Source organism: Strigops habroptila, chromosome 10, assembly GCF_004027225.2.
Source record: "Strigops habroptila isolate Jane chromosome 10, bStrHab1.2.pri, whole genome shotgun sequence".
In the NCBI taxonomy this organism is placed as follows: Eukaryota; Metazoa; Chordata; class Aves; order Psittaciformes; family Psittacidae; genus Strigops; species Strigops habroptila.
Genome location: NC_046359.1, coordinates 18,735,200 through 18,760,513, shown reverse-complemented (window position 1 = coordinate 18,760,513; position 25,314 = coordinate 18,735,200). Strand labels below are relative to the sequence as shown.

Below are 25,314 nucleotides of genomic sequence, written 5' to 3'. Positions count from 1 at the left end.
TGTCACTTGAAAACAGAGGTAAAATAAAAATGGAGCATACTTTTTTCAAATATTGATTTTCAGCTATACTGGTCTCACCTGTTTATATTTATTCTGAGATGAGGGGGTTTTAGTTTCTTTTTGCAGTCTTTGTCAGGTAAAATTGCTGTTGATTTATGTAAAAAATTAAGCAGTTTTCATACTGCTTTTCAAAGAAAAACTGCATTAGAAGTGGAACATCTTCCTATATCTAAACCAAGACTGCAGAAATGAAATGTGTTTTTCTTAGGTATTGGTTACCATATAATGTGTAAGGTTGTTTCACTATTTGAAGCATGTAGGGAGAACAACGCAGTCACTTCAGTCATAATTTTATTCCATGTGAATAACCCATTGCAGGCTATGATGAGTCTCCTGTTTGTCATTTGAGTGACAGCACTGTCTTCCAGAGAGTTGAAATTCTTTCCTTTCTGTGGTGTTTCAGCAACACTTTGACTTGATGTGGGAAACATGAGTTGATGTGGATATTTTGGGTAATCAGGAAGCTTTTTCTCTTTCTCTTCCTCTCCTTTATGTTGTGGAACAGGAAGACAAAGACTGTGGATAAGATCATCAGGTTTCAATGCGACAAGTGTTTTATGACCTCAAGCTGCCTTCCAAGTACAGTATTAATACTACGTGCAGCAATAGCGACAGTTTCAATTCTTAAATTACTTTCATTTAGGTTTTCCTTGTTGATAAAATTAAGTTCTCTAACACTCTTTAAAAGCTGCTTTTTCCTTATGTATTCAGTTTTGAGGGGGTGGAGGTGTTGATTTTACACTGTTCATTTTGTCTTGTCTTTTGGGATTTCAAACATAGGAATAGGTTGGTTTTTGGTAGTGTCTGGCCACCAGTTTGGCCTCTGATATGCTGACCACAACCGTTTTAGCCCAATGGATCATCCAGTTTCCAACCCTTTTAATGTGGTTATCCAGTGCACAACTTGCCAGTTTCTCCAAGAATTGGTATGGGAGACTGTCAGAAGCCTTGCTAATGTCAGGGTATGCAATATGTTCTGCTTTCCTTTAGTCCACAGTCAACTCACACAGAAGACATTCAAGTTAGTTAAATACAGCTTGCTCTAGTTAAATCCAAGTTATGTCCACATCATCTTTCTCACTTGCTGCCTTCCCTCTTGAAGTATGAAAATTTTGATAATTTGGACTAATTCCTGAGCTTGGTCACATTTTGACTGTGGGAAATGTTTGCCAGTTCTAAGAATTCTTAGAATTCCAATTCTTAAGAAATAAGTGGATATAAATTCCTCCTTGCATCTGCTCTTCAGAGCACCAGGTTATTACCTTTACAGGATGACTCCCAAGACAAGTTGTCTGCGGTTAGACTGACTCTGATTACAGGATTTGAGACCATATTTGTGACTTTTTCTTTCTTTTTTTTTTTATTTTTTTTTTTATGATAAAGGAGTCTCTAATAGCAGTAGCAGTGTTACTTTGAGACTAAAGATGTTGACTAAGTTTCCTCATCTGACAGAAGTTTCTTCTGTTGCAAGGTTAGTTTAGCTTAACTTCCTTGAAGTTTGCCCTGCTCCAGAAAAATGGCTGCTTTGAAAAAGCCAGGCAGCTGAGCTGATGAAGAAATGTTGAATTTTCTCTTCATTATGAGTTTCTATTCAGCTTCTAGGTTGAATCACCTGAAGTTGGCCTAACCTAAATAAATGTTTTTGGCATAGACAGGAAATAAGATCTCAGGAGAGTGTTTGACTTACTGGTCCTTTTAAAGATAGAGTGAAACAGGCTTTGCAATTTCCGTGTAACCTTGGGCAAGATACCATACTCGCACTGCAACTGGTTTCTCTATGTGTATAATGGTCCTAATAGCATACTCAGCTTTTTCTAAAGGGTTGTGAGGATATATCCAGCGAAGATGATAAAATATACATATGGGTAAGTTGTAAATCATACGAATACTTTAGATAAAAGATAATACAACGTTTTTCGTTTCAGCTTTCCAGAATAGATGGTATCATGGCAATTTTAGGTGCAGTTCTATACATCTCATCTGGTCCAGCGGCAGGTTGATACTGAGGAGTGATTCAGTTAATAATCTGTGTGATAGCATATACAGGCATATGTCTCCCTATCATGAACACATTGTGACTGCTAGCTACTTAAGAGATGTGCGTTTAATCAGTGTGCAAATATTTTATGTACCTGTTCCCAGGAGCTGTTGATTTATTAATGATTTAAAAACATTAAGGTCTGCCACCAAGGTACTCTTCAAAGCTAAATCCATATTCCAGGCTTGATTGCTAGCAGTGCTAGATGATTCTGTATTGTAAGGAAAACCCTGTAAGAATGCAAATGAACGTAGAATTGGTCAACCTCACCATGGTGAAAATCATTGCATAGAGTGATTCCCTGACTGAGGTCCATCAAATGCGGTATCATCTTGGGGTTCCTAGCATCAGAAGAGACATGAGGGGGTTTTTTTTGGTTTAGGTTTTTTTTTTTTTGGGGGGGTGTGTGTGTGTGTTTCTTTTTTTTTTTTTTTTTTTTTTCTTTTGTTGGGCTTTTTTTCTACACAAATATATTCAATTTTTTTCTCAAATCGGGACTGAATTGTCTGGAGGTTCTCCAGTGTTCAGAGGGCTCAATAAAGCTTTGAAAATAGCTTACTGAAAACTGGTCGGAGGATATTTCTAAGGGGAGTATATCCAAGTATAACTTCCTTTTCTGACAGACTGCTTTTCATAGAAGAATGAACAACTTTGTTTTGAGGCTGAGAGCAAACCCTATCTGTAGTTTTGTTTGTTTTTTAGTTAGAATGGAAATTTAGAGGTCCATTTTTAGATAGTATTGTTTTTATTGTTGATTGTGGCCCTACCAAGAGAGATGGAAAGATGTGCTTCACATAGTTACAATCTGTTATCTGGAAAAGCTTAGGGTTCCTGAAAGCCAGGATAAGGTAGTGCTAAAGAAAAATAGAGATGGAATGTAAAAGAGGTATCAACAACTACCTCCAAATATTAAGAGATCAGAATATAGTCCAGATGTAATTTATGTAATTGTAAAGACTAAAGAAAGAAAAACAATCAAGGATAGAGATCTGTGGAAAGAAATTTGCAACTCAGTCTAAGCTGAGTCATGTTTTTTAATAGTTCCTGTAAACTATGTAAATTATGTGGACATGCTGTGGCTCTGTCTCCAATTAGTGGTCAAATTATATATAGCAGATTCAAAGATATTATCTTTAGGAAACTTATATATTCAGGAAGCTTTATTTTGTTGGCTACACAAATGTTATGTGTAATTGTGTAATTGTTGCAAATAATGGAAATAGTGTTTCCCACTTCCCTCCCTCTCCGCCTCCCTCCATACATGCCCCACTCCTTCCCTCCAAATATTACCAAGTCAGAAAGTGTTTTGTATACTATAGCCTGAAACACAGCTGAAACTACTACTGAGGCTGTATGTGTGCTACAGCAGAATTTGGCCAGGAAAGATACCCAGACCTTAATTACCTCTTGGAACTAACTTGATTTCTTAAATTCATTACATGATTAAGCCATTAATGAACTTAAGCTGTGCCTTCAGTTCAGCTTGACCGGGTAACAAGTTCATTAAGTTATCATTACCCAACATTAAATTTCTGAACAGTAGCTTTCAGCTGCACTGCAAAAATGTGGGTATTAATTTAAATTACTACAAATGCATGTTATTTCTTTCTTCCTCTGCCAGTGCAGTATAATGACTGTATGCACCAGGTACACAGTATATTCTTGTTCCGTCTCATGCTTCACTGTACAGTGTTTTTAAATTTGCTACTCAACCACTGTTCCACTGTCCAGTCACTTCCTGCTAGCCTGAAAAACACAGCCTTACAAGCAGATGATCATCTTTCATGTGGAAGATGTCTTTGGAGAAGTCATGCTGCTTTGTTTTTGGTTTGGGGTTTTTTGCTACCTTATTGATCAGCTCTTTCTCGCTCTTGTTTCCTAATTACAGCTATTGATGTCCTCTTACTAGCTGACTCCAGGCAACCATTAGAAATATTTAGTTTCAAAACCAAGCAGTGATTTGGCTACAAAGAGCAAAGCTGAGAATTATATCTGATTTTAATAATTTCTTCTCCATGTGTCTTTTGAGTTAACATCCACTATATCTGTTGATGTCTTCCGGCAGATAGCAACATTCTCTTTTATGTTAAGACCTTGCAAGTACATGAAGCTGTCCATGTGGTCCAGGTTGATCCCTTTTTCCTGTGTCCTGGCATGACAGTGAACTTTGTTGCAAATTACTTGTACTGTGTCCACCTGGGAAGTAGCTGATTTTCTTCAGGGCACTGTAGAGTTCTGTGTTTTGGGTGCATGGCTAAACGTGATTTCACTTTCTGATAGGTAGGAGATATCTATGTCCTATACTACTCAGCACAAGGAATAGTCTATCTTGTGATCCTTTGTAAATGGACTTCTTTTAAGCTTGGTAAAATGGGTGAAAGACTCTTTAATGTTGATCTTGCTGTATTTGCCCACAATTAGTTTAGGGCGAAACCTCAGCTACACTGTCCCTCTGTCTTTTAAGGAAACAGCCCATCCCTTAAATCAGTTTTCTCCTTTTTCCAAAGTATTTTGGTTAAAAATTTTAGTTCATAAGCTTGTGCATTTTTTTGAGAAGCCTTTCAAAGTTCTTGCTACTAAAATCAACTCTTCCATATTCTTCTTTCTTGTATGCTTAACTGCAAGTGGGCCAGATTATCATCTGCTGCTATCATCAGTTTTTCAAATGTTCTGTCATTTCCAGAGATGGTTTCTGTTCAGATGTCTGACCACTTGCTGTGTCTTTTCGCAAAATGCTATCAGTGCATGCAGTCCATTGTTTTGGTAAAAGTTCTGGTAATCCTCCAACCACTCTTTCAGAAAGCAATTTTCTCAGAGCAACAAGCAAGGCTTTGGAGTATGGGAGTGTTTCTCCCTGATCACTTTACTAACTTGGGGGTTTTCTTTGGGGTTTTTTGTCTGGTTTTTGTGAGGGTTTTTTTTTCTTTGGTTGGGTGTTTTTTTTGGTGGGTTGAGGTTTTTTTATGTGGTTTTCTTTTTTTTTTGTTGAAGCAGTTCTTTTTGTGTCTTTCACACTTTCTTAACTTTTTGCAGTGTCTATAGTATACCTGCATGATAGTATACGGCTACTTGACAGCATCTATTTGCTGTTGCTCTTTTGTTTTCGCTTTAAATGGATGGAGACTGGATGTGACATCTAGGGGCTTCTTTTTATAACTCCCTAGTGCACCTCAGATGACTGCCCTTCAAGATTCATTCCTGGGTCAAATCCTGCAGCATTTCCATATTGTTCTAAGCCTACTTCTTTCTCCACATTGTATCTTCATAGTTCATCTTTCTCACAGAGCTTATAGTGGGCAGAATGGTAGCTCCTGGCTTGGGAGTCCAGGTATGTGCTGACGTTAAGGTGTCCCTTGCTGCTGCTGTTCCTATTTCATGGTAAAGGAAATCCTGATCTTCCATACGTCTTGCAAGGCTGTGCAGGTCCATTTCTTGCTCAGCTTGTGCTGAAGATGCATACTGTGTACACCTACACTTTTCAAGTTTTCACAAATTTGTAGCAGTTATTTGCCTGCTTAGTTTCTTGCTTATGTCTCTTTTCATTTGGAGGTGGGTTTAATCGGCACTGCCTGCTTCACAGTGTCTGATACCTGAACAAATGCTGGTGCTGTTCAGCTACCTCACAGTTTGTTCTTAGGATCAGTCACTTCCCCAAGAACCAGTTGATGAGGCTTGCATGTTGTTTTATAAAATAGGCTGCTTTTATCATTGAGGTAGTTACTATGGAACAGTTTGGTGCCGTTATGGCCCTGTTCCTCGAGGGTGCGCTACCATGTTTGTCAGGTACTGTGTCGCCCAGGAGTGGGAGCCTTTGCCATTTAATGCCTTTCAGATCATTTTCTTGTCCATATGACTTTACCATAGGACTCTGCTATGCCTCTCTATTTTGTCTGGAGTTTTCCAGAGCCATCCTTCTCTAGCATATGTTTCTGTATTGGGCACCAGCTTTCTGAGGGCAGCTCAGAAGATCATAAGGAGGGGCATCATGATCAAGGAAGTCCAACAGATGTTGGCCACCCTTATGTATTTAGCCCTGAGGTCACACCAAGCCCTGAAGATCTCCTTGGATGCTGCTCCATTTTTTCACTTCTGTCTCAAACTATTCTCAACATAGTGGTGGCAGCTTTGATCTTTCTGCAATTTCGTTCCTCCTCTATCCAAGTTTGAAACTGGCATTAGGTAAGAATATTGCAGCAGAATTAAATGTCTCTTGTAATTTAGGAAAATTATATTAAGTGTAATTTCACATGGAAACAAACTGAATTAACCACATTAGCTGTTTTGATGTATGTAGGAGACTAAATACTAATGTATATAACATGATTAGCTGTTTTTAAAATTGGCTATTTTTCAGTGTATACATTACATAGGCTTTTTGAATAAAAATCTGTTTTATTAAGTACTCAGTAGCATATATTGTGGTAATTCTAGCTTAGCTTAATTAAGTTAATTCAAGTGGTTGTTTTAAGACGATGATACTTATTTCCTTGCTGGAGAACGGGGCCCGAGCAATGCTGCACCCCCCCCTCGTGGCGAGAGGGAGAGGAAGAGAGCAACTGACTGGCGTCCCCTTGAAAGCAACACGAAACCGGGATGCACTGATTTGTATCAGCTCTTGTGTGTTTTCTTCCAATTTTGAATATGGGCAAGTATTTCTTTAGGAATGGAAGTTACTGAGGGAAATACTGTTAACTCATATTTCAGACAGAAACAGTTTGCTGATAAGCTGTTATTACACTGATAACAATTCTGATATTTAAAGGCTGTGTCTCATCTTTACTAACATATATAGAATATGTAATATAGAATACAGAAACATCTCTTGAGTTACTTTGTGATGGAAAGATGCTTGGCAAAGGTATTCACTAAACTTGTAAAATAGTGATCTGTGATTAGTGTTCAAAATCCAATAGCCTAAACCCTAAACTTCTTTAGATGGAACTCCTTAAAAATCTGCTTTTTGTGTCAGAATATGACTACAGTTGTGTGCTGATTTCAGTTGTTAGATCAAGAAATGCTGTGCTGGTCTGAGTAGTTGAGCTGCAGCATGTGTAGGAACAGTGTCATCATCTCTGTTGATACTGATGGCAGGAGGTGGAAGTTGCCCACCCTCTCAGTGCAGCGCTGCACCGCGCTCCTGTGCCTTTCCTCCCACAGCCATCTCCCCAGGGCACCAAAGAGGCTCTGGTAGCCCACCTGACTGCTCCAAGTGGGGAAGTGGTGGGAGATCGGCTCTGTGCTACAATCTTGGGGCCTGTGGAGAGGGTCTAACAACTGTCTTTTCCTTCATATGGTTGCATGTGTTTATGAGAGATGGATTCTGCTCCATTTTGAAGCTGTTACCTGGCTGTGCTATTTGGGCAACACAACAGAGGCCTGGCTCTGTGCATACATAGCTTGAGCTGGGGTGGTCCAGTGTAACCCCTTTGGTATAGATGGTTGGCAGAAACAGAGAATCTAGTTATTGTTTCACAAGCCTTGGAGATTGTTTGTTTGGATGCTGAATCGCTGAATCAGTGTACCACAGCAAAAGATAAGAATTTTTTTCTAGGCAGCTGGACTCTGGGAGGCAGCACTCATATGTTTTTTCAGCAGCATCTGATAGATAGGAAGGCACTCTCGCTTGCTCTTCCCCCCCCCCCCCCCCCCCCCTTTTTTTTTTGGTTAAGAAAATGTTTCTAATTTGATGGCATTTCTTTTGCAACTGTTCTTACCTTTAACTCTTAGCTTTAACTTCAGCTCTTCCCAAAATAACGGGAAAATATTTCTTTGAAATGTAGTTTGTATGTGAGATTTTGGTAAAGCTTCTTGCAAGGTGAAATACTGCTGTCTGAAAGAGAATTTTTGTGATTGTCAGCATGCGTTCAGTCGACTTTTTTAGTACATGGAGGTAGATTCTGTTGTTCCAAGTTCATCTGGCCAAGATAGGCTAAACTCCATACTGAAAGTATTTTGGCTTGGATTTTAAAATACTTGGGTGATTTAAGATCTTGAAATATCTTACTGTGTTCTGCGCCATGGTTTACTGTTTTCCTATTCCTGATGAAATGGAATATCCTTAAAATGAGGATATGCTGTATAGATCCCAGCTATCATGGTGGATTTAGACCTTTTCTGAGAGTGAAAATTTCAGAGAAGGAATAGGCAAAAAATATGTATTTTATTATATCAAATTATTAAAATAGTCAAAGTCTTTTGTTAGTAAATTTCCTATTTTGTAGGTGTCTTTGGGGATTTGTATCTGTTTGGGTTTCCTGACTTCTAGAATTCCTGCAGACATTTGTAACCTAGTTATCTTCATTCTGCAAAGTCAAAAAATATTGCATGCTTTTGCCTCATTCCTCATTAGAGCTGTGTTTTATTTTTAACTATTTCTAGCAAGGTGTTTGTAGATCTTTTAACTTATTACAACCTATGGGGAGAGATGGTGCTTCATAATGCTAGGGATGATTTGAACAGACTTAGAGTGCCCCAAGAAAGCCATAACTGCATGTCCCTTAAGCTTTATGACATCTCAAGCAAATCCAAAATGACTCAACAGTTCTGCATTTAAATTTATTAGGACTTTTGAAATAATGAAAAGTTGAAATACTTTGATTTTCCATCCTGTCTTCAGATAGCAATCACATGCCATAATAATAATAATAAAAAATTCTACCAGGACAAAAATTCAGGTTTTTGATCAATTGCTTTGTCTTTGGTGCCTCTTAATACAGCTGCTCAATTGTTGCAGACTGAGGGCTCTAGTGTAAAGCTAGAGCTGTAGAAAACATGCACATGTGAAAGAGTAGATCTGGCAATGCAAGTTATTTACATCACAAAAATAGAGTACTTTTAATCCAACGACAGTTTTTTCACCATCATTGTGCATTCCTTGATCATTTAGAGCATTCGAGGGTTTGTTTATGTCATTGCTTAAGAAAAACTGTTTAAGTGTTTAATCTGTGTGGGCTGCTAGCTACATTTCTACAGGTGCCTAAGGAATGTGATCAGATGCCTTTGAGAGCTTTTTTCTTTATTTTGTAAATAGCCTCTGATGACAGTTAATCTGATGGAAAACAAGATCATCTTTAAGTGTTATGTAGGTGTAAATGTTGAAGTTCACATTTAAACTATTGCAGTTACACCAGTACACAGTTCTTTCCCTTAATGGACACTTCTTTTTGCCTCTGTGTGTGTGTTGGAAGGAGTTTAAAGTAAATGAAAAAGGAGGCCTCCTTTTGAAGGAAGAGTGCTAATGCTATAGCGTATGTCAGTTCTGCCTGTATGGTTGTATTGATAGCGCTTGTTCTATATCGAAACGTCTTTTAGTTGAATTTAGGAGCTTATATATTCACTTGAATTTGGGAGGTGTGTGTTTTAAATATGAGAAGACCATGCCAGAATTCACTCTGAAATTTGCATGTATTCAATTAATTCTTAACTATTCAATATGAAATGGAGGTATCTGGCTTCACTGACTGGAAGAGAGATTTGAAAATTGTTTGCATGCATGCATAGGGCCATATCACCCTGTTCCGTACACACTGTCTGTAGAAACCTACAGGGGCAATACTTGGCTGTGTGTCTTTGTATTCACCATCTGATCACTATCCCAGTATGTATCTTTTGTGACTGTAAGAGTTTCAGAAATTTCAAGGTTTACAGGAAAGGTTTGCACAGACTAACAAGGTGGCTGAAAACATTTTGATGGAAAAGTTTTTATTTCTAAAAAAGAGCAAGCCCTCTGTAGCTTTTGAATTGTTTCACAGAATCGTCTGTTGGGTCCCAGGGATATTACAAGTGGAGCCTCTTTAAATGGGAATCCCATTAGCAGTCTGACTAACCCAGCTGTACACGTTATTTGCTATCATTGCCAAACTTCTGGTGCAGCACTGGCATTTTCCAGTGCATCTCTTGCTCCCTCCATGCTGCAGAAACTGCCAAGGCAAAGTCACTGCAGACAGCTTTCTGGTCAAACAGTGGAACCAGTGCTCTATACTGATTTTCTTTATCCTGTAAGCTACCTTGCTATGCTGTTGCCCGTTTTCTTCCTGAAATTTTGTCTTGGTTTCATAGAACCTGTTTAGCTTAATTTCTCCCTCCTTCATGATTCTTTCAATGCCTTTTTCCACTTCATCTTGCTGTATTTCTTAAGGGTTGAAACATGGTCCCTTTATTTACATAAGATAATCACATCTGTAAATACAAATCAAATTCATCTTTGTTGTGATGGCTTGCAAAGGCATTTCTTTAGTTCTGGCTAAAAAAGAAAGGTCTGTAATAAAGAGAGCTTCTTGTGGTTATTCAGCTAGAAAATAACAGCTCAACATGGCTATTACCTCCTGTAAACTCCCTTACTACTGCTTCATTGTCACTCTGGAAAACAACTTAATCTTGCTGTGATTTCCATAACATGTCATTTATTTTTTTGTTCTTTCTCTAATTTTGAAAGAACAATCAGTTCTGTTGATGACTAAGTCTTATTTGTCTCTGTAATTTCTTCCAATAAATTAATTATTGTTTCAACAAATAATCAAAATGTCCATCCAGCTGATTTTCACCTTTTAAAGAAGCTTGACAATTAGTCCAGCATCCTTTCCTTTGCTTTCTTCAGGTCAGTGATGCACTCTCATACCCATTCAAACTGATTCAGTTTGAATCAGAAAATCATTACTGTATCCTGTTACAAGGAGAAGAAAGCTATGAGCATCTCTTCTGAATTTCTTTTCCTTTCTGACACAGAGCATGGTCTTAACTTTTCCAGATGTTTATAAACTCTCAGTCATTGAAGAAGCAATGACTCCATCCTCTTTCATCCATTCATTAAAATTTCAGACTCAATCTTGTGCTTTCTAGTACAATAACATGCTTCCTCCTTGAGAGAATTTCTAAAGTAGTCTCCATAGCCTCTTAATAACCCTTTCTTTAAAACTCCTTTATTGTAATTCCCCAAAAGCTTGAAAATAGTCAGGTTGCTGGGTTATTACGCTACCTATTAAACTAGCCTGAATTGTCTGATTTGGTCTTTTCTGCCTCCTTTGTCATCTCTTACTCTGTTCTTTGACAGCAAGGTCTGTTGAGTCAGGACTGTCTTTGTTCTTTGTTTTTGGTTTGTTTTTTTTTTTTTTATCACACCCAGCACAGCAGCATCCTGAGGTTGTCATTGAGAAGATTAAGGTGGTTATAATATTAACTAGGTAGTCAATCATAGTTACAGCACTGCAGAGAGATTGTCTGTCATGTATGTTCTTGAGGAGGTGGGGGCAGAAACACGTAGCAGAAGTACCAGTTGATCATTTAATCTCTTTGGAATTTACCACCTTGTCTTCACTAGGAAAAAAGTGTTTATAGAAAAAAAAAAAAAAAAAAAGACAACACAGAGCAACCACATTGCAAAAAAAAAAAAAAAAAAAGATGCTCTTAGCTAATCTGAAGGGGCATTTGGCTGTCTTACAAAAACACTGTGTGTTTTGGCAAAGTTGGGAGCTTTGGCTTAGGAGGACCCATGTTTGGAATAACGGTGTGTTGCAAGTCAAAATTCAGGTATCTTGGCAGAGATATATGCGTAATCTGGCATGATGCCTTTCTGCACTGTGCCTAGCTGTAGCAAGTGCTAAAGTCCCTTGTGAACAATATATGAATCTCATCTTGGGGGGAAAAAAAAAAGAAAAAGAGGAGGAGGGAAGAGGGAGCCAGGGTTTATTTTAACATATAGTGGATATAAAAAACAAGTATCAAGAAGCAAAACATTTCCATGAAGCATTTGCTGTGAAAATTCTGCAACTTCTTGTTGCGAACCTCTTTATCGCTTGGATTGGCTGATTTCCAGAGCATCAAGGCTAGGAATTGAGAGACTGAAATATAATCAGTGGTGATACATTTTAACCACATAAAATATTCTCTGCTTCCAAAGCCTCTGGTGTCTCTAGTAGGCAGTGCAGCAGCAACAGCTCCTTGCTGCTGGACTCCAGAGACGGGGAAAATTTTGGATCAGAATGGTAAGAAGCTCTTTACTTTTCACGAGATTGAGATTATTAGTTTGAAAACAATGCTTAGAATATTATGGTGAAATTAGTAGAGATCAGCAATCAAACCAAGAAAACTGTGTAACATTCAGTGCATTATCAATGTTTTGCTAGAAGAGATCAGCAAAGCAAGTTGGGTGACAAATATCCTTGGCACTGAACATGTGCAGCTTATATAAAATCTTTTAAAACTGGGAAAGACTGCTGACTCGAATTTGATGTAAAATATAAGCCTGTCTACTTGTTTTATTGCGGAAGGGCAGCTGCATGGGCTTTAAAAATAATTTTTCATTAATAACCACAGGTACAGACATTATACATATAAATATAAACAAACCTATGCTGATCACTTATACAGGCTGTATGTTTATGTTTTCTTTTGTTGGGTTTTTGCTGGGGATTAAGGGTTTTGTTTTTTAGAAAGAAGCAGAAAAGCTCAGTACATACCTTTTCACTTTTAGGGAGCTAAGAAGTTTTGATTTTTCTGGGTTTTCAATCCATGAAGACCTGTAAGTCACATTGTGTTTCTCTAGTGTAATTGTTTAGTGAGAAAGATAACCAAGAAAAACTTTTTAGGATAGTGATTTTATTCTTTGTAACTATTTAAATATTCATATCTAAATATGAAACAATGGAAGTAGAATATAAAACACGAATATAAAATCTGAAATTATAGTAAATTGATACCAATGCTATTAGTAGTTTAAACAATGCCTGAAGATACAATAAAATATTCTTATTAGCAGTTTTCTAGGTATTAAAGAAGTGTGGGGGGGGAGAAAGGAGAGGATACAAATCTTGGGAGCTTTTAGTCCCAAGACTCATTGTCAAGACTATCTTACTTTGTTTTGTTTTTTAATTGAAATATGCATCAAGCCCAGTCTCCTGTATGGGGTCTCAACTATTCATTTTAAGTGCATACTAAGTCCAGGAATACATTGATTACAAAGTTAGAGTACATAAGGGCGAAAGGAAAACAAATTACTAAATAAATATGAAGAGTACCGAAATGTGCTTACTTGACAGCCCAGCTGATGTGTGGGAAATTATTCTCTTTGTGATTCAAATGGAAGAGATTTTTTTAAAGAGCAACTATGGGAGTTTGAAAAGTGTACAGCAGATGTGAAACTATGTCTGATTTGGTATTTTTTTTATTTTTCTTGTGTATTTGTTGTTGCTGAGCAGTATGAAAATTAGAATGCAAGAACTGAAACTATCACTGAATGCTTTCTGATGGTTTCTTTTTCAAAGTGGTTTCACTGAGTGGCAAGAAATAAAACACTGAAGTATAGTTAGATAGTCAGTTGTGTTATCTTGGCCTATATATTCCAGCTTATGACTGTAAACATACTTTGTGTTAAAGATTTATAAAGATTTCCTTCTCAACATGCAGCATAGATAGAAGAAATCAATAAATGGATGGCAACCAGGCTGTAAGGTGCTTGGAAAGATGTTTAGTGTGAATCTAAGCATGGTGTTGTTTTAATTAAGGTGGTGGTTGTCATTATTATTATTATTATTATTATTAGGTTTTGACACTTTTTCCAGATGTGTGATTCCTTAGTTCCTATATAAGTCAAATACAGATATGCCTCAGTAACAGCAAATTAAGAAAAATATTTCCTTCTAGAAACATAACATTCAACATCCTTGCTCTTGATAGTTTAAGCCAAAGTAAACTTGCATTGTGTCCTGCTTAACATGGATTAGTTGGGTAACTAGTGCAGGCAGTTCACAAGGGATCTGTTTCTTTCAGTTTGAATTGCCTGAGCAATTTTAAAATGATAGGATTTCTTTCTTAAAGAGAGGTCTTAAAGAGGTCAGAATTGCAAGCTGTCAAAGACTTTAGATACCCAGGTTTAATTTTTCAAAGTGTTTTTTTTCTAGTAAGACTAAAGAACAAAAATAAAATTACGAATAATGTACCAGCCTTACCTGAAAAACTGAAGAGTTGTAAACATGACTATTACAGTGCTAAATTCTAATAAAGTATCATCTAGGATTAGTGCAAGAGGTGCTGGGTATGGCAAAGTTTAAGTGTCTTTCTGGTGCAAAATTTAAAAAAGCCTACTCAGCAATTGAATGCATGATTCATCCAAATGAATTTATCTTAAATACTTCTTTTTAATCCCCCAAAAAGGTGTGCTAATCTGCCTGAAAATGTAATCCTGTATTTAAAGAGCTGTACTATAAATATGCAAGCTATGTAGTTTATATGTATAATAAATCATATTTAGGGAAAAGAAAAACAGCTTTGCATTTGCAGTGAAGCTGATTTAAAACTCAATAATATTCTCAGGTTTTACTGGTTTAGTTTTTTTGTTTTGTTCTCCTGATTATTTTGGGGAAAAAATAGTTTGTTCATTCAGAAGTATTGCTTTCATTCAGGCTGGCTTTCATAATGTTATTGCTGAAAAAGAATTGAAGTATTTAGTCGGAAGAAACCTGATGCAGTACAGCTTTAGTGAAATCACAGGTTTTGTGTGTGTGTTTAGTACTAATTTTTATGCCTCAACTAACTTTTGGCACAATTCAGTTCAGGTGATGTCATAACTGTGTGACAGGCTGTTTACCACACCCATAAGTCTGTGCCCCATTCTAGAGTGAAATATGCTCTTGCATGCTGCCCAAGTATTGTTCGTGAAGGGCAAAGATAATCACTTTGACCTTTGATTGAAATGTAATGCTGGAATATCTCCAGGTATATATTAGAGTTTATTCATAATGAAATAAGCTTGTGTTGTGAAATCTCAGCATCCATGTTTATGGAGACCAGATACTTTCAGTGAACAAAATATGAAAGCAAGCAAGGTTTACGCAAGGATTCCTAAACCGCAATAATTTTTTGGTGGTGGAGGATTTTTTTTTTTTTTTTTTTTTAAGCCATTTTCTTTTTGATTCATTATCAATGTACTCTGTAGATCAGGTTTTGCTCACTGAAATCCATCTTTTAAACTGCGCTATCATGCTGGCAGGATAACTTAAAATGAGTTGCCTTCAGAAAGTTATAAATTATTTGCTGGGGCTTACATAATGTATTAGCATGTCTGCTGCATCTGTGTTCAAGACAGGGTTTTATTCCTTCTTCCATGTGATATACAAAGAAACTATTAAAAAGGTTATTTAGCAGTAGTCTGTCCTCCTAGCTTTTATCCTATCATGCCATCAAAAATGAAGGCAGGGGAAAAGGTCAGCCTGGTCTCTAGGTGAAATAATTGATGAGAGCAGCTTCCTGAGAAGTAGAGCTCAAGTGGGAAAGTGGCTGGATAATAGATATTTTTCTGCATCTGGTTAATGTTCACATTGCAGCATTTGCAGTATTTTGAAATATTGGGACAAAATTCTGTTGCCCATACATCCTATGACTCTCATAGCAGTGTGATGTTTTGCAGCACATAATTGTTCTTATACTTCACAACCATATTGAGAATACTGAAAACAATTAAGGTTGACACTTGCTGTGGACCTCTTGCATAAAAAAGGTTTGGAGAATACAAAAGGGTACTGAAAACTTTATACCCCCTGATAGTGTGCAGGCATAAGAAGAGCCAGCTATGGAGTTGTGCCCTGAAGGATATGTTTCCAGTGCTTGTATAAGGCATGTGCTCCTATCAGAACAGAGCCTAAATAATATGTGGTGGTAGAAGACATGATGTGCAGTTTGGCAGGATTTCCAGGTTTGCCCCACTACATAGAGTGGTGATGGGAAGCTATCATACTAGAGGAATTCTCTACCTCTTGCACTTGAGTTTTTAGTCTACTGTAAATTTTACTTAAATCTGTTTTCCAACGTTGCTATGTCACCTGGGGATACATCTGCATAGCCAGGCCTGTTGTATCATTTGATAATGAAGTGGACAACGCAGAGGTGAATGTTGTCTGCTCCCCTGGAACTGTGCCAGAGGCTCCACTTCCCCTCTGCTCACAAGATACACCTTGAGTATATGACTAAAGCTTTTGGATCCATGAAGATTTTTGAATAAGACTCAGAGCAGAAGGTTGGCAGCCTCTGTTGTAGATCCTTATCCAGTCGAAGAAGGTAAATAATCCTGATTGAAACCCACAGTGCTTCTGCCTCTATAGCCATGGTAGGATGGCTTTCCTAGTCATGGCTTTAACTCAGTAGTGCTAACCTTTTGGGTAACTCAGAGATATTCTGAAACCATGTGTTGCAGCCTTTTCTCTCCTTGTGTGATGGGACGTGGTTTTAATCACATTACTTTTATGTGATAATTCTCCCTGTCACACGATAGGAGGTGGTGCACGTGTGTCAAGCTACCAGGCTAGAGACTGCTGACATGTTCCTTCTGTGACATGACAATGCATATCCAGTTACAGGGAGACCTCTGTTTGGGCCATATAATGGGTATTTATTTGCCCAATTGGTGACTGAGACTGCACATTCATTTGGGAAAAATAGCAAGAAGGAGGGTGCTATAGGACTACATCTCAAATTTAACTTTTTCCCTGTCAATATTTATAATAGTTTTTGTTGTGGTCCTTCCTGTTCAGAAATAAAAAAAAAAAGAATATCTGTGTAATGTGGTATAGATTTTAGCAGCATTAGTTCTAGAGAGAAACTTTTGGAAGAACATATACTTGATTTGGCCCAAATGCTCTGAGTCACTGGGTCTTGAGTAACTAAAGATCTACTACTCTGCAAACCTGTGACTCATTCAGGTAAGAATGAAAGATCTTCCATGGGCTCAAAATGGCCTGTGAAATTTATGTGAGAAAAAGAAATGTTGGGTTGTTGGGGTTTTTTGGGTTTGGTTTGTGGTTTGGTTTTTTTTTGTTTTTTTTTTTTTTTTTTTTTCGCTGGTGAAATAAAATCATAGAATGCTTTGGTCTGGAATGGACCTTAAAGACTGTCTAGTTCCAACCCCGCTGCCATGGGCTGGGACACCTTCCACTAGACCAGGTTGCTCAAAGCCCTGTCCAACCTGCACTTAAACACTTCCAAGGATGGAGCAAACAGAAAGGGCTAATTTTAGAGAGTGCTGAAGAACTCCATGATGGAAAAAGTCCTTTAAGGCAATGAAGCATTGTTAGGTTCTTTTCTCACTCTATGAAACTTATATGCATGACTGTTAATTTTCTTATTTTTCTCTTTGTAGGATTGTCAAAATTGATAGACATATTAAAAAGAAATTCTTTTTTTCTTACTCTTCATTCCACTATTCCAGAGGATTGATCACAAAAACAGCACTTGCATCTATTAATTCTTCCACTATAGCACAGGTAGAGAGAAAATTGGTTTCCTTGCGCATGCGAAGCGTGAGAAAATTAGTTCTGTGTGAGGGATGAATACAACACACTAGGAATGCTACAGGCAAATATATTAAGGTCTCTGCTAGCACCTGTTTGCTGCAGAGGTCATAATGAAACTACACGTGTAGTTAGCTGCTTCCTCTTTGTGCACTTAAGATGGTCTTGGACATTATTTCCTCTGTCCCTCAGTGCTGGTGTGGTCCTACAACCAGCAAGTGGTGGGGAGTTTCCTTATCTTCAGCTGCACCTCATATATAGCTTCTGTTTCAAGGTCATTCATATATTCATCATTCAAAGCTAATTACTCAGTTTGGGCTTCTAGGAAGTTGCAGAAGAGCTTCAAAGATTGAGTTCTGAAAGACTCGTTTTGGTGATTCTGGTGGATTTGATGATTTTGGACTGGACAGGTAATTGCTGTATTGCTAGGATCCAAGAAAGGAAGTTTGTTGGAAGGAAAAAAAACCCTAGGAAATTCTTATTATGGACATAGTTTTGAATGGATTGAGAACACATGCTGTAAGATAACAGCAGTTCATTCCTCTGATGCTGGCAATAACAGCATTTGTAGCATGTGCCACTGCGCAAACGCATTGTTTGTTCTTTCATTTTGAAGAAAAAGACAAATAAAAAACCTAAAAAAAATCCCCCCAAAAATCAAAACCACCCAAACCCAACCAACCAACCAAAATACCTTTACGGGGCTAATATTTATAACTTCTTCTAAATATGTGTTTAGGTATTTTACTTCATATGGGGAACAGTACTGCAATTAATAAGACACATGCATGTATTGTTAAGTGCTTGGAAAAAAAATAAACAAATCTAAGAGTGTACCAGGATAAACATGAATCTTTCTACTGTGTCACTTTCAGAACTCCTCGAGGTCATGGCAAATGCAAATCTAACTGAATAAATTAGTTTTGATGTGTTGCATCAAGAGAGAGAACTTGCAAATTTTTCAACTGTTATAGAAGGAAGTTTAATTATGCAATACTTTAGAATTTATGTGACTTTATGTTACATTAATGTCTGTAGTTGTTTTTAGTTTGTTAGCATATCACAAGTTCCCAAAATGCTATACTTCTTTCATAAATTTACTAACGAAATTGGCTCCACTGTTGATTAGAGTCCCTTTTTAGAAAAAATGAAACGTAAAGATATTTGTAGAAGAATCTGAAGGATTAATAAAGGCTGAAAGATTGCTGATTCATGTTGATGTAGGATGGCCTTAATAGTCTTGCAGTTGTAGCAGCCTGACGGATTTTCTGCTGCAAGTTTATGGAAGTAGTGCATTTGCTGTGGATCATTTAATGGTCCAAAACCAGTGAAATATTCACTCTGAGGTGTGTCAGTGGTGGTGTCCAGAAGAGGTGACTATTAATTCATCTGCTGCTAAATGCTACCTTATTAGGAAGTAATTCAGAAGTGACTCGGACATCAGAAATGAAAACAGAGTCAGTTGCTCAGGGCTAAATCTTGCAAGTGTGTACTACTAGGTATGGTGTCTTGTGGCTATCCTGGGATTAATCGCATCCTAAACAGACAAAAAAAATATTGCAGTTCTCCCTGGCAGTGTTCAAGGCCAGGTTGGACAGGGTTTTGAGCAACCTGGTTTAGTGGAAGGTGCCTCTGCCCATGGCAGGGAGGCTGAAACTAGATGATCGTTAAGGTCCCTTCCAACCCAAACCCATTCTATGATTCCCTCCTCCTCCTCCTCCCCATTACTCCTCCATTTTCGGTGGAAAGCAAAAGGCTTCAGTGAATTTTGTTCTAGCTGTCGCCTAAGAAAGATGTAGACAGTGTGTGTGAAAAGATTTGTTTGCAAGAAAGGACAGCTTAGCTGGTCCTAGAAACTCTTGGTCAAAATACGTGTTGTGGGCTATGCTTTTAGTGTTGCCCAAAGAAATTTCCAGCAGCAGGAGCTCAAGTCTCCTGAGGATTGGCCCTCAGTTCGGAGCTCTGATGTGAGGGCCAGGGCCAAGGCTACCCCTGCCCATCTCTGGTGAATATTTGGCTTTGCAAAGAGATTGCTGTGTAATGTTTTGCTCCCAGGCCTGATTGAAGAAATGCAGCAGAAAGTGTATGGTGAAAATGAATTGGCACAGAAGCTTTCCTCTGGGGAGGGTTCACTGAAGCTATCAAATAACTTTCCTCAACTATTATTTATAAAGAAACCCTGGTGCAATTAACCTGGAGTTAATCGGTTGTTCTCTGTTTTAAAGACAGGCTCTTTCTAGTTTTCTTTACTTGTTTTACTGTAAACTTTGCTACTGAGTAAGAATTATGTTAGGATATTGCAACTGTCTGTGGTATACCAAGATGTCACAGTAACTGGAGTTGAGTGTTTTTGCCAATTCTGCTTTGCGTTTTGGTATTAGGTCGTGCACAAAAACAGGGCAGAGATTTAGACCTAGACTGCATCATAGCAAAAGGGAAGAATGGTGAATTCAGTCAGCATTAATTTCAAAGAGAAATCCTGACCAAAACCATGAAGCTGAATTTCTATCAGGCTTTATAACCTAACCCTATGTAACTACCTGACTTTAAAAAACAGTAGGTGCTGTTGGTTGTAATGGTTAAAGTGAGACCCACAGCTGAATGACAAACTTGCAGAGTTTAGATAGGGAGATCCTGTCCTGAGCTTACATAGATCTGTTGTATTTTCAGTAGTGGCGTGTATATTTTTGCTGGATCTCTGATCTCAGACTATGTCGTGTAAATGTGTATGTATCTTTTTTAAATCAAAAGCATAATTTCTGAATGGACTGTTTACTCTAGGGAAATGGATGCAGGACATAGACCATGCTTAGTTTAAGATGTTTACTCTTAGGGCCTGACACTCACTAGGCTGCAGTGAGAAGCATATTATTTATTGTGTTACAAACACTCTTGTATCTTAAATTCTAAAATGGTTGTTTTCTGGATGGGGCTTGGAATAGAAACTGATGTACCTGACAGTTAATTAAAATTCAGTGTTGTTTGTTCTTTCTTAAACTAGTGAAGAAAAGCTTCTAGGAAACACCATCTAGAATAACATTCTAAAGATTTCAAATTATTTTGAAAGATGAGATTTCCCATGACTCATTTCATTAGAGTTGAAACATAATTCAGATGCTTTTTTACCACCTGTCACATTTTTTTGGTGTTTTTAGAGTCCATATTTTATCTCTCTCATAAATAAATAAAAGGAGTGAACTGCAGAGAGAACCTCTTGTTTCCTTTTTTACCCAGCAGGTTGTTTTCTGAATCCTAGTTAGTGAACTACATGCACATACTACTTCTATTATACCGCTGTAACCCACCTGGACAAATGCATGCCTAGCGAGAGTCCAATCTTTTCATTAAGTTACACTAGGAACTGGCTGGTATTGTTGTACAAACCAGAGAAAAACGTGTGTAATTGGTTTTGTTTGTAACGTGAAATCAATGATTAGCCATTAATACTATTTTCTTTCCCATGCACACAGCTTTCTACACACAGAAAGATGCAAAAAAAAAAAAAAAAAAAAAAGTTCAAAAATAAGTTTTAAGCTACAACAATTGGGTTTCCAGATGTCTGGTTCCTTGGTTTAGTAAACTGCACAAGAGCTTATATAGTCCTGAAATAAAAATTATTTAGGTGGTCCAAAACCTCTCTGATAATTGCCCATCTGCTAGGGTGTGCCTTGCATTTTTAATGTGGTAAATTTTCTAAATAATTCTTTAAATCATTGCTGCACAGCTCATTATGGAGCTGGCTAACATCTCATGCTTGCTAACCCTGACAAACTGAAGGCAAAAGCACTGGCAAAGCATTTGAATACCCATACAAAGCTTGCAAGGCAGGTAGCCTGTCATGGAGAGGGGAATAGTTCAGTGGATTTATGCAGGGCATTAACCACTTCCCCTGGGTTATTTCCCTGTTGCCCCTTTCAAGAAGTGCAGACACATACTGAAGGGGATGGGAAAGGCAGTTTTCCAAGCTTGCTTGTTGAGTTTGTGCCATTAATATTCCTTCTAAATCAGGCGCTTGGATTTTAAGCTCTCCTTTCATGTTCTGTACTCTAGTACAGCAGGCTGGATTTGTACCTGTGTTTAGGTAAGCAGACATCTCTACTGTTAATGCTTAACTTTAGAGTCTTACCTTCTTCAGGTTTTCGAAAGGTCACTTCTGCGTGAGTTTGACAGGTTGTGGGTGCTGACACATTGGCAAATCAAGCCCTTTTTATGCTTCATACTTAAGTCACAACTGGAAAAGAGGCATCTTACTGACTTATGTTCCCAAACCTGTGGACTGACTGTTGCATGCTTTGCTAGAGGTGCAGCTAATCAAAACAGCTGCAGTGCAGAACACCTGGAAATTATGCAACTCTTAAATGTCTAAATGTAAATTTAAGAAACTAATTTTACGCAGGCAGATTTGATCATTTTGCCCTTAGTTACCCAGGAAACCAGTTAATTACTATGCATTCACTTCAGCACTCTGCATGCAGCTTTTAAAACATTTTATTGTAATTTTTCTTTTATTTTGTCTTTAGCTAGTGTTTGTAGAAAGGGCCCACTTGACAGCTCTGGCAAATGAAATACTCTGCCTGCCCACGGAATATGTGCTCCCTAGACAGTGGCAGTCCAAACTTCCTCAAGCTGTTTTCTCAGTGTGATACAACTCTTGTTGGGGGGAGTGAAGAGAGGAAGAATTGGGGGAGGAGGTAAGGTCCTTGTAGCATCAAGTCTTTGCCGCTGAAATGTGTAAGCATTGTCAGAAAAAATGACCTGTATTTTCCTTCCAGCATAGAAAACTGTGCAGCTAAAAAATGGATGAACTCAAGTTCTGGAAACCTATATCCAGTCTGCAAACCATCAAGATCACAACCTTCATCCTGCTATGTTGTAGTTGTCACTGGTGACAGATGATCTCATGAACTAAACAGAGTTTTTCTTGCTCAGTGCTGAGGCAAAAGAATTTTCAGAGTTCTGGTGCTAAAGCCTGCAGCAAAAAGTCCTGGGATGATATTTGCAAATTAAAGGTGCAAGGGAGAAATCTGGGAATTTACTCTAAAATTTTACAATTGCAGCCTGTTGTGCTTCACCTTCTAAATGCTGATCAGAGTATGCACAAGTTTGTTGCTTCATTTTGTCTTGGTGATGTCTTTTGTTTAGATAAATGTATAATACGAATCCTGATAGCTACAAATCACTAGTCACCTAGCACTCCTAGGAAAATCATCCAGGAAGCAGTCAGTCTTTTTAACAAAGGATTGTGTAATTTGCTTTCCAAATGGTTTACAGGCCTTCTGGTTCACTTAGTAAGTAGCCTAAAAATCATGGAAGATCACTGGCAGAATCATACTGCTGTTCTTTAGTGATCACTGTGAATTAAGAAATGTTTCAACAAAAATAACAAGGCAATAAAAATGGAGCATATCCATGACATTTTCATTTCACAAATCTTTGCTCTATTGTGACTGAAAATTGAAATATAGAAGGAATGTTCGTATCATCCAACTTCAAGCATCTGGCTTAAATAGCTACAGTGCTTTATAATCACTGTTGTTCTATGCAGATTCTGTAGTTATGAGAAATATTGGTTATCCAGGAAGTTGTCAAGATCATCTCTATTCAAGCTGTGTTGCTAAGATAGCTTAAATGATCCAGTTCAGGCTGTATATTGTTGCCCTGCCTCAGGCCATGTTGCCCCATCCTTGTAATAAATCAGTTCCAGGAGCTGCTTGCTTGAAAACTAACCAAGAGTGTCGGTCTTCTGGGGAGAAAGACATTGTCTACTGCAGGGGAGAGTTGCAGACTTCAGTTTGGCAAGAAATCTGTGATTTGGCTCATAAAGGCAGGAGTATTGCTAAGCATAAACAAAAATGACTATGTTAAGACTGTAAGAGCACAGAAGAAAACACTGAGATTTACTCTCTGGTCATGAAAGTCACTCAGGAGACTCTTGTTCTTTCAGTGCTCTCTTGAATTATTAAATAATTTTTCATAGCTTTTTCTATCAAATTATGCTTTTGAGCTGATCACTTCTGAGAGAGCTGGAAGTTTTATTGGTTTTCCTCCTGCAGACAGCACAATACAAAGATGCTTGCGTTACTGGTGCTCTAAACTTAGGGACTTTCCAGCATCTAAATTCTAGATTCATGGCTGCTTTTAATGTTACTCTAAGTAATTAATGGTGCACTATGTAACTCTAATTCTGTGTCTTGGGTTCAGCTATAGCAGTCATTTTTCTCCTTCTTAGTAGCGGGTGCAGTGCTGTGTTTTTAACTTTCAGCCTGGGAACAACGCTGATAACACCGATGTTTTTAGTTGTTGCTAAGTAATGTTTACTCTGACCAAGGACTTTCTCAGTCTCATGCTCTGCCAGGGAGGAGGGGAAGCCGGGAGGAAGCAGAGACAGGACACCTGACCCAAACTGGCCAAAGGGGTATTCCATACCACAGCACATCATGCACAGTATATAAACCAGGGGGAGTTACCCGGAAGGCCCAGATTGCTGCTCAGGTCGGGCTGGGTATCGGTCGGCGGGTGGTGAGCAATTGTATCCTCTCCCCTTGTTATTTCGTTTATCATTATTATCATTGGTGGTAGCAGTAGTGGTTTTGTATTGTACCTTAGTTACTGGACTGCTCTTACCTCAACCTGTGGCAGTTACATTCTTCCGATTCTCCTTCCCATCCTTCCGGGAGTGGGGGGAGGAAAAAGGAGGGGAGTGAGCGAGCGGCTGCGTGGCTCCGAGTTACCAGCTGGGCTCAAACCATGACATTGTGCTGTCAGCATTGGTCTTGTACATGTTGCATCTTCTTTAAAAGACGAAACCAGGGAGAGTGCATAAGAGAAAATGGAAAACATCTCACTTGTCATTTGAACCAAAATACATTCTTTCTACCTGAAGAATCAGTATTTTAGAAGGTAAAGAGCACTATGTTTTGCTGTCTTGGTGCCTTTTAGTAAGGGTTCTTAAGTTTTAGAACCAGTAAGTAAAGAAACCATAGTGGCTTTGCATTTGTAGGTGTAAGGAACATGGGTCTGTTACAGAGATGTTAGAATGTATTTATAAATCAGGATTGAGATCCTGCTTCATAACACGGTAAAAATTTTCATTTTTTGAAACCCTAGTGAACCTTGTTTTACTGGTGTCAACTGATTTTTAAGTTTTAACTTTTTTTTTTAAATCTTTGAGTAACTTCTTTTTTTACATAGCTGGCTCTGTGGTCCTGGGATCATGGCCTGGTAAACTCAAAATTATTCACAGAATAGATGTAGATGGTGTATTTTTACTGCTAGCTGGTTTGCTCACTGCAAGCGCCTCTCAAACCTGAATAAGGAGGAAAAAGAGTAGATTTAGAGCATGAAAGTGCTGTCACATTTCGGAAGAGACTAGATTATTGTTTACTCTGTTGAGACTGGCCAAAGAAATAGCCAGGAATTACCCAGCTGGAATGGATTGCCTGTATTTGTTTCTCTTCTGTGTTGGCCAACCACTGACAGACACATTTTACCTGCCATAAGATGGTGATGACAGTTATATTCCCAATGTGTTTTATTAGCTGTTAATTCTCTTTAGTAGAAACCTTTATCAATTACAGCCTTTTCTAGTTTCCAGTGGGACCAGCAGAACCTTTTCATTCACTTTAATAGTATCAGCATAGTGAATCTTGTGCAAGTTCTATTAAATTCAATAGATCTTGCTTCACTCATTGGCATTGAGTGTATGATGTGTCCTATTTACTGAGAGTCATAGACATTGTCCATAATTGTATCAACTCAGGGAGCTTGAAACCTATCCTTTTTACTTTTGTTTGTTCCCAGTGGTGGTGAGTATCTCTACCTTTTGTTATAATCTGACTCTATTAAAAACAAACAAAACCCAAATTGGTAAAATGTGTGCTAAAGGCAAAATAGAGATAATTCTGAGGACTAGACTTCTCAGGTGGCCGTGAGGTGCTGCCA

General features: G+C 38.1%; 1 protein-coding gene across 8 annotated transcripts in view; it reads left to right on the top strand.

The window, feature by feature from the left end:
* Positions 1–25,314, top strand: part of PLD5 (phospholipase D family member 5) — a 175,053-nt gene that overhangs the window by 15,202 nt on the left and 134,537 nt on the right. The window contains exon 1 of one of the 8 annotated variants that reach the window (XM_030499804.1): positions 11,972–12,078. The exons of 6 other annotated variants lie outside the window; for them this stretch is intronic. Coding sequence is in view for 1 of the 2 variants with exons in the window: in XM_030499801.1 (XP_030355661.1) it covers positions 12,076–12,078 (3 nt within the window). In the remaining variant the exon portion in view is untranslated. Of the gene's footprint in view, positions 1–11,971; positions 12,079–25,314 lie in introns of those variants that run through there. One more of the 8 variants, XM_030499801.1, reaches the window with a different exon arrangement.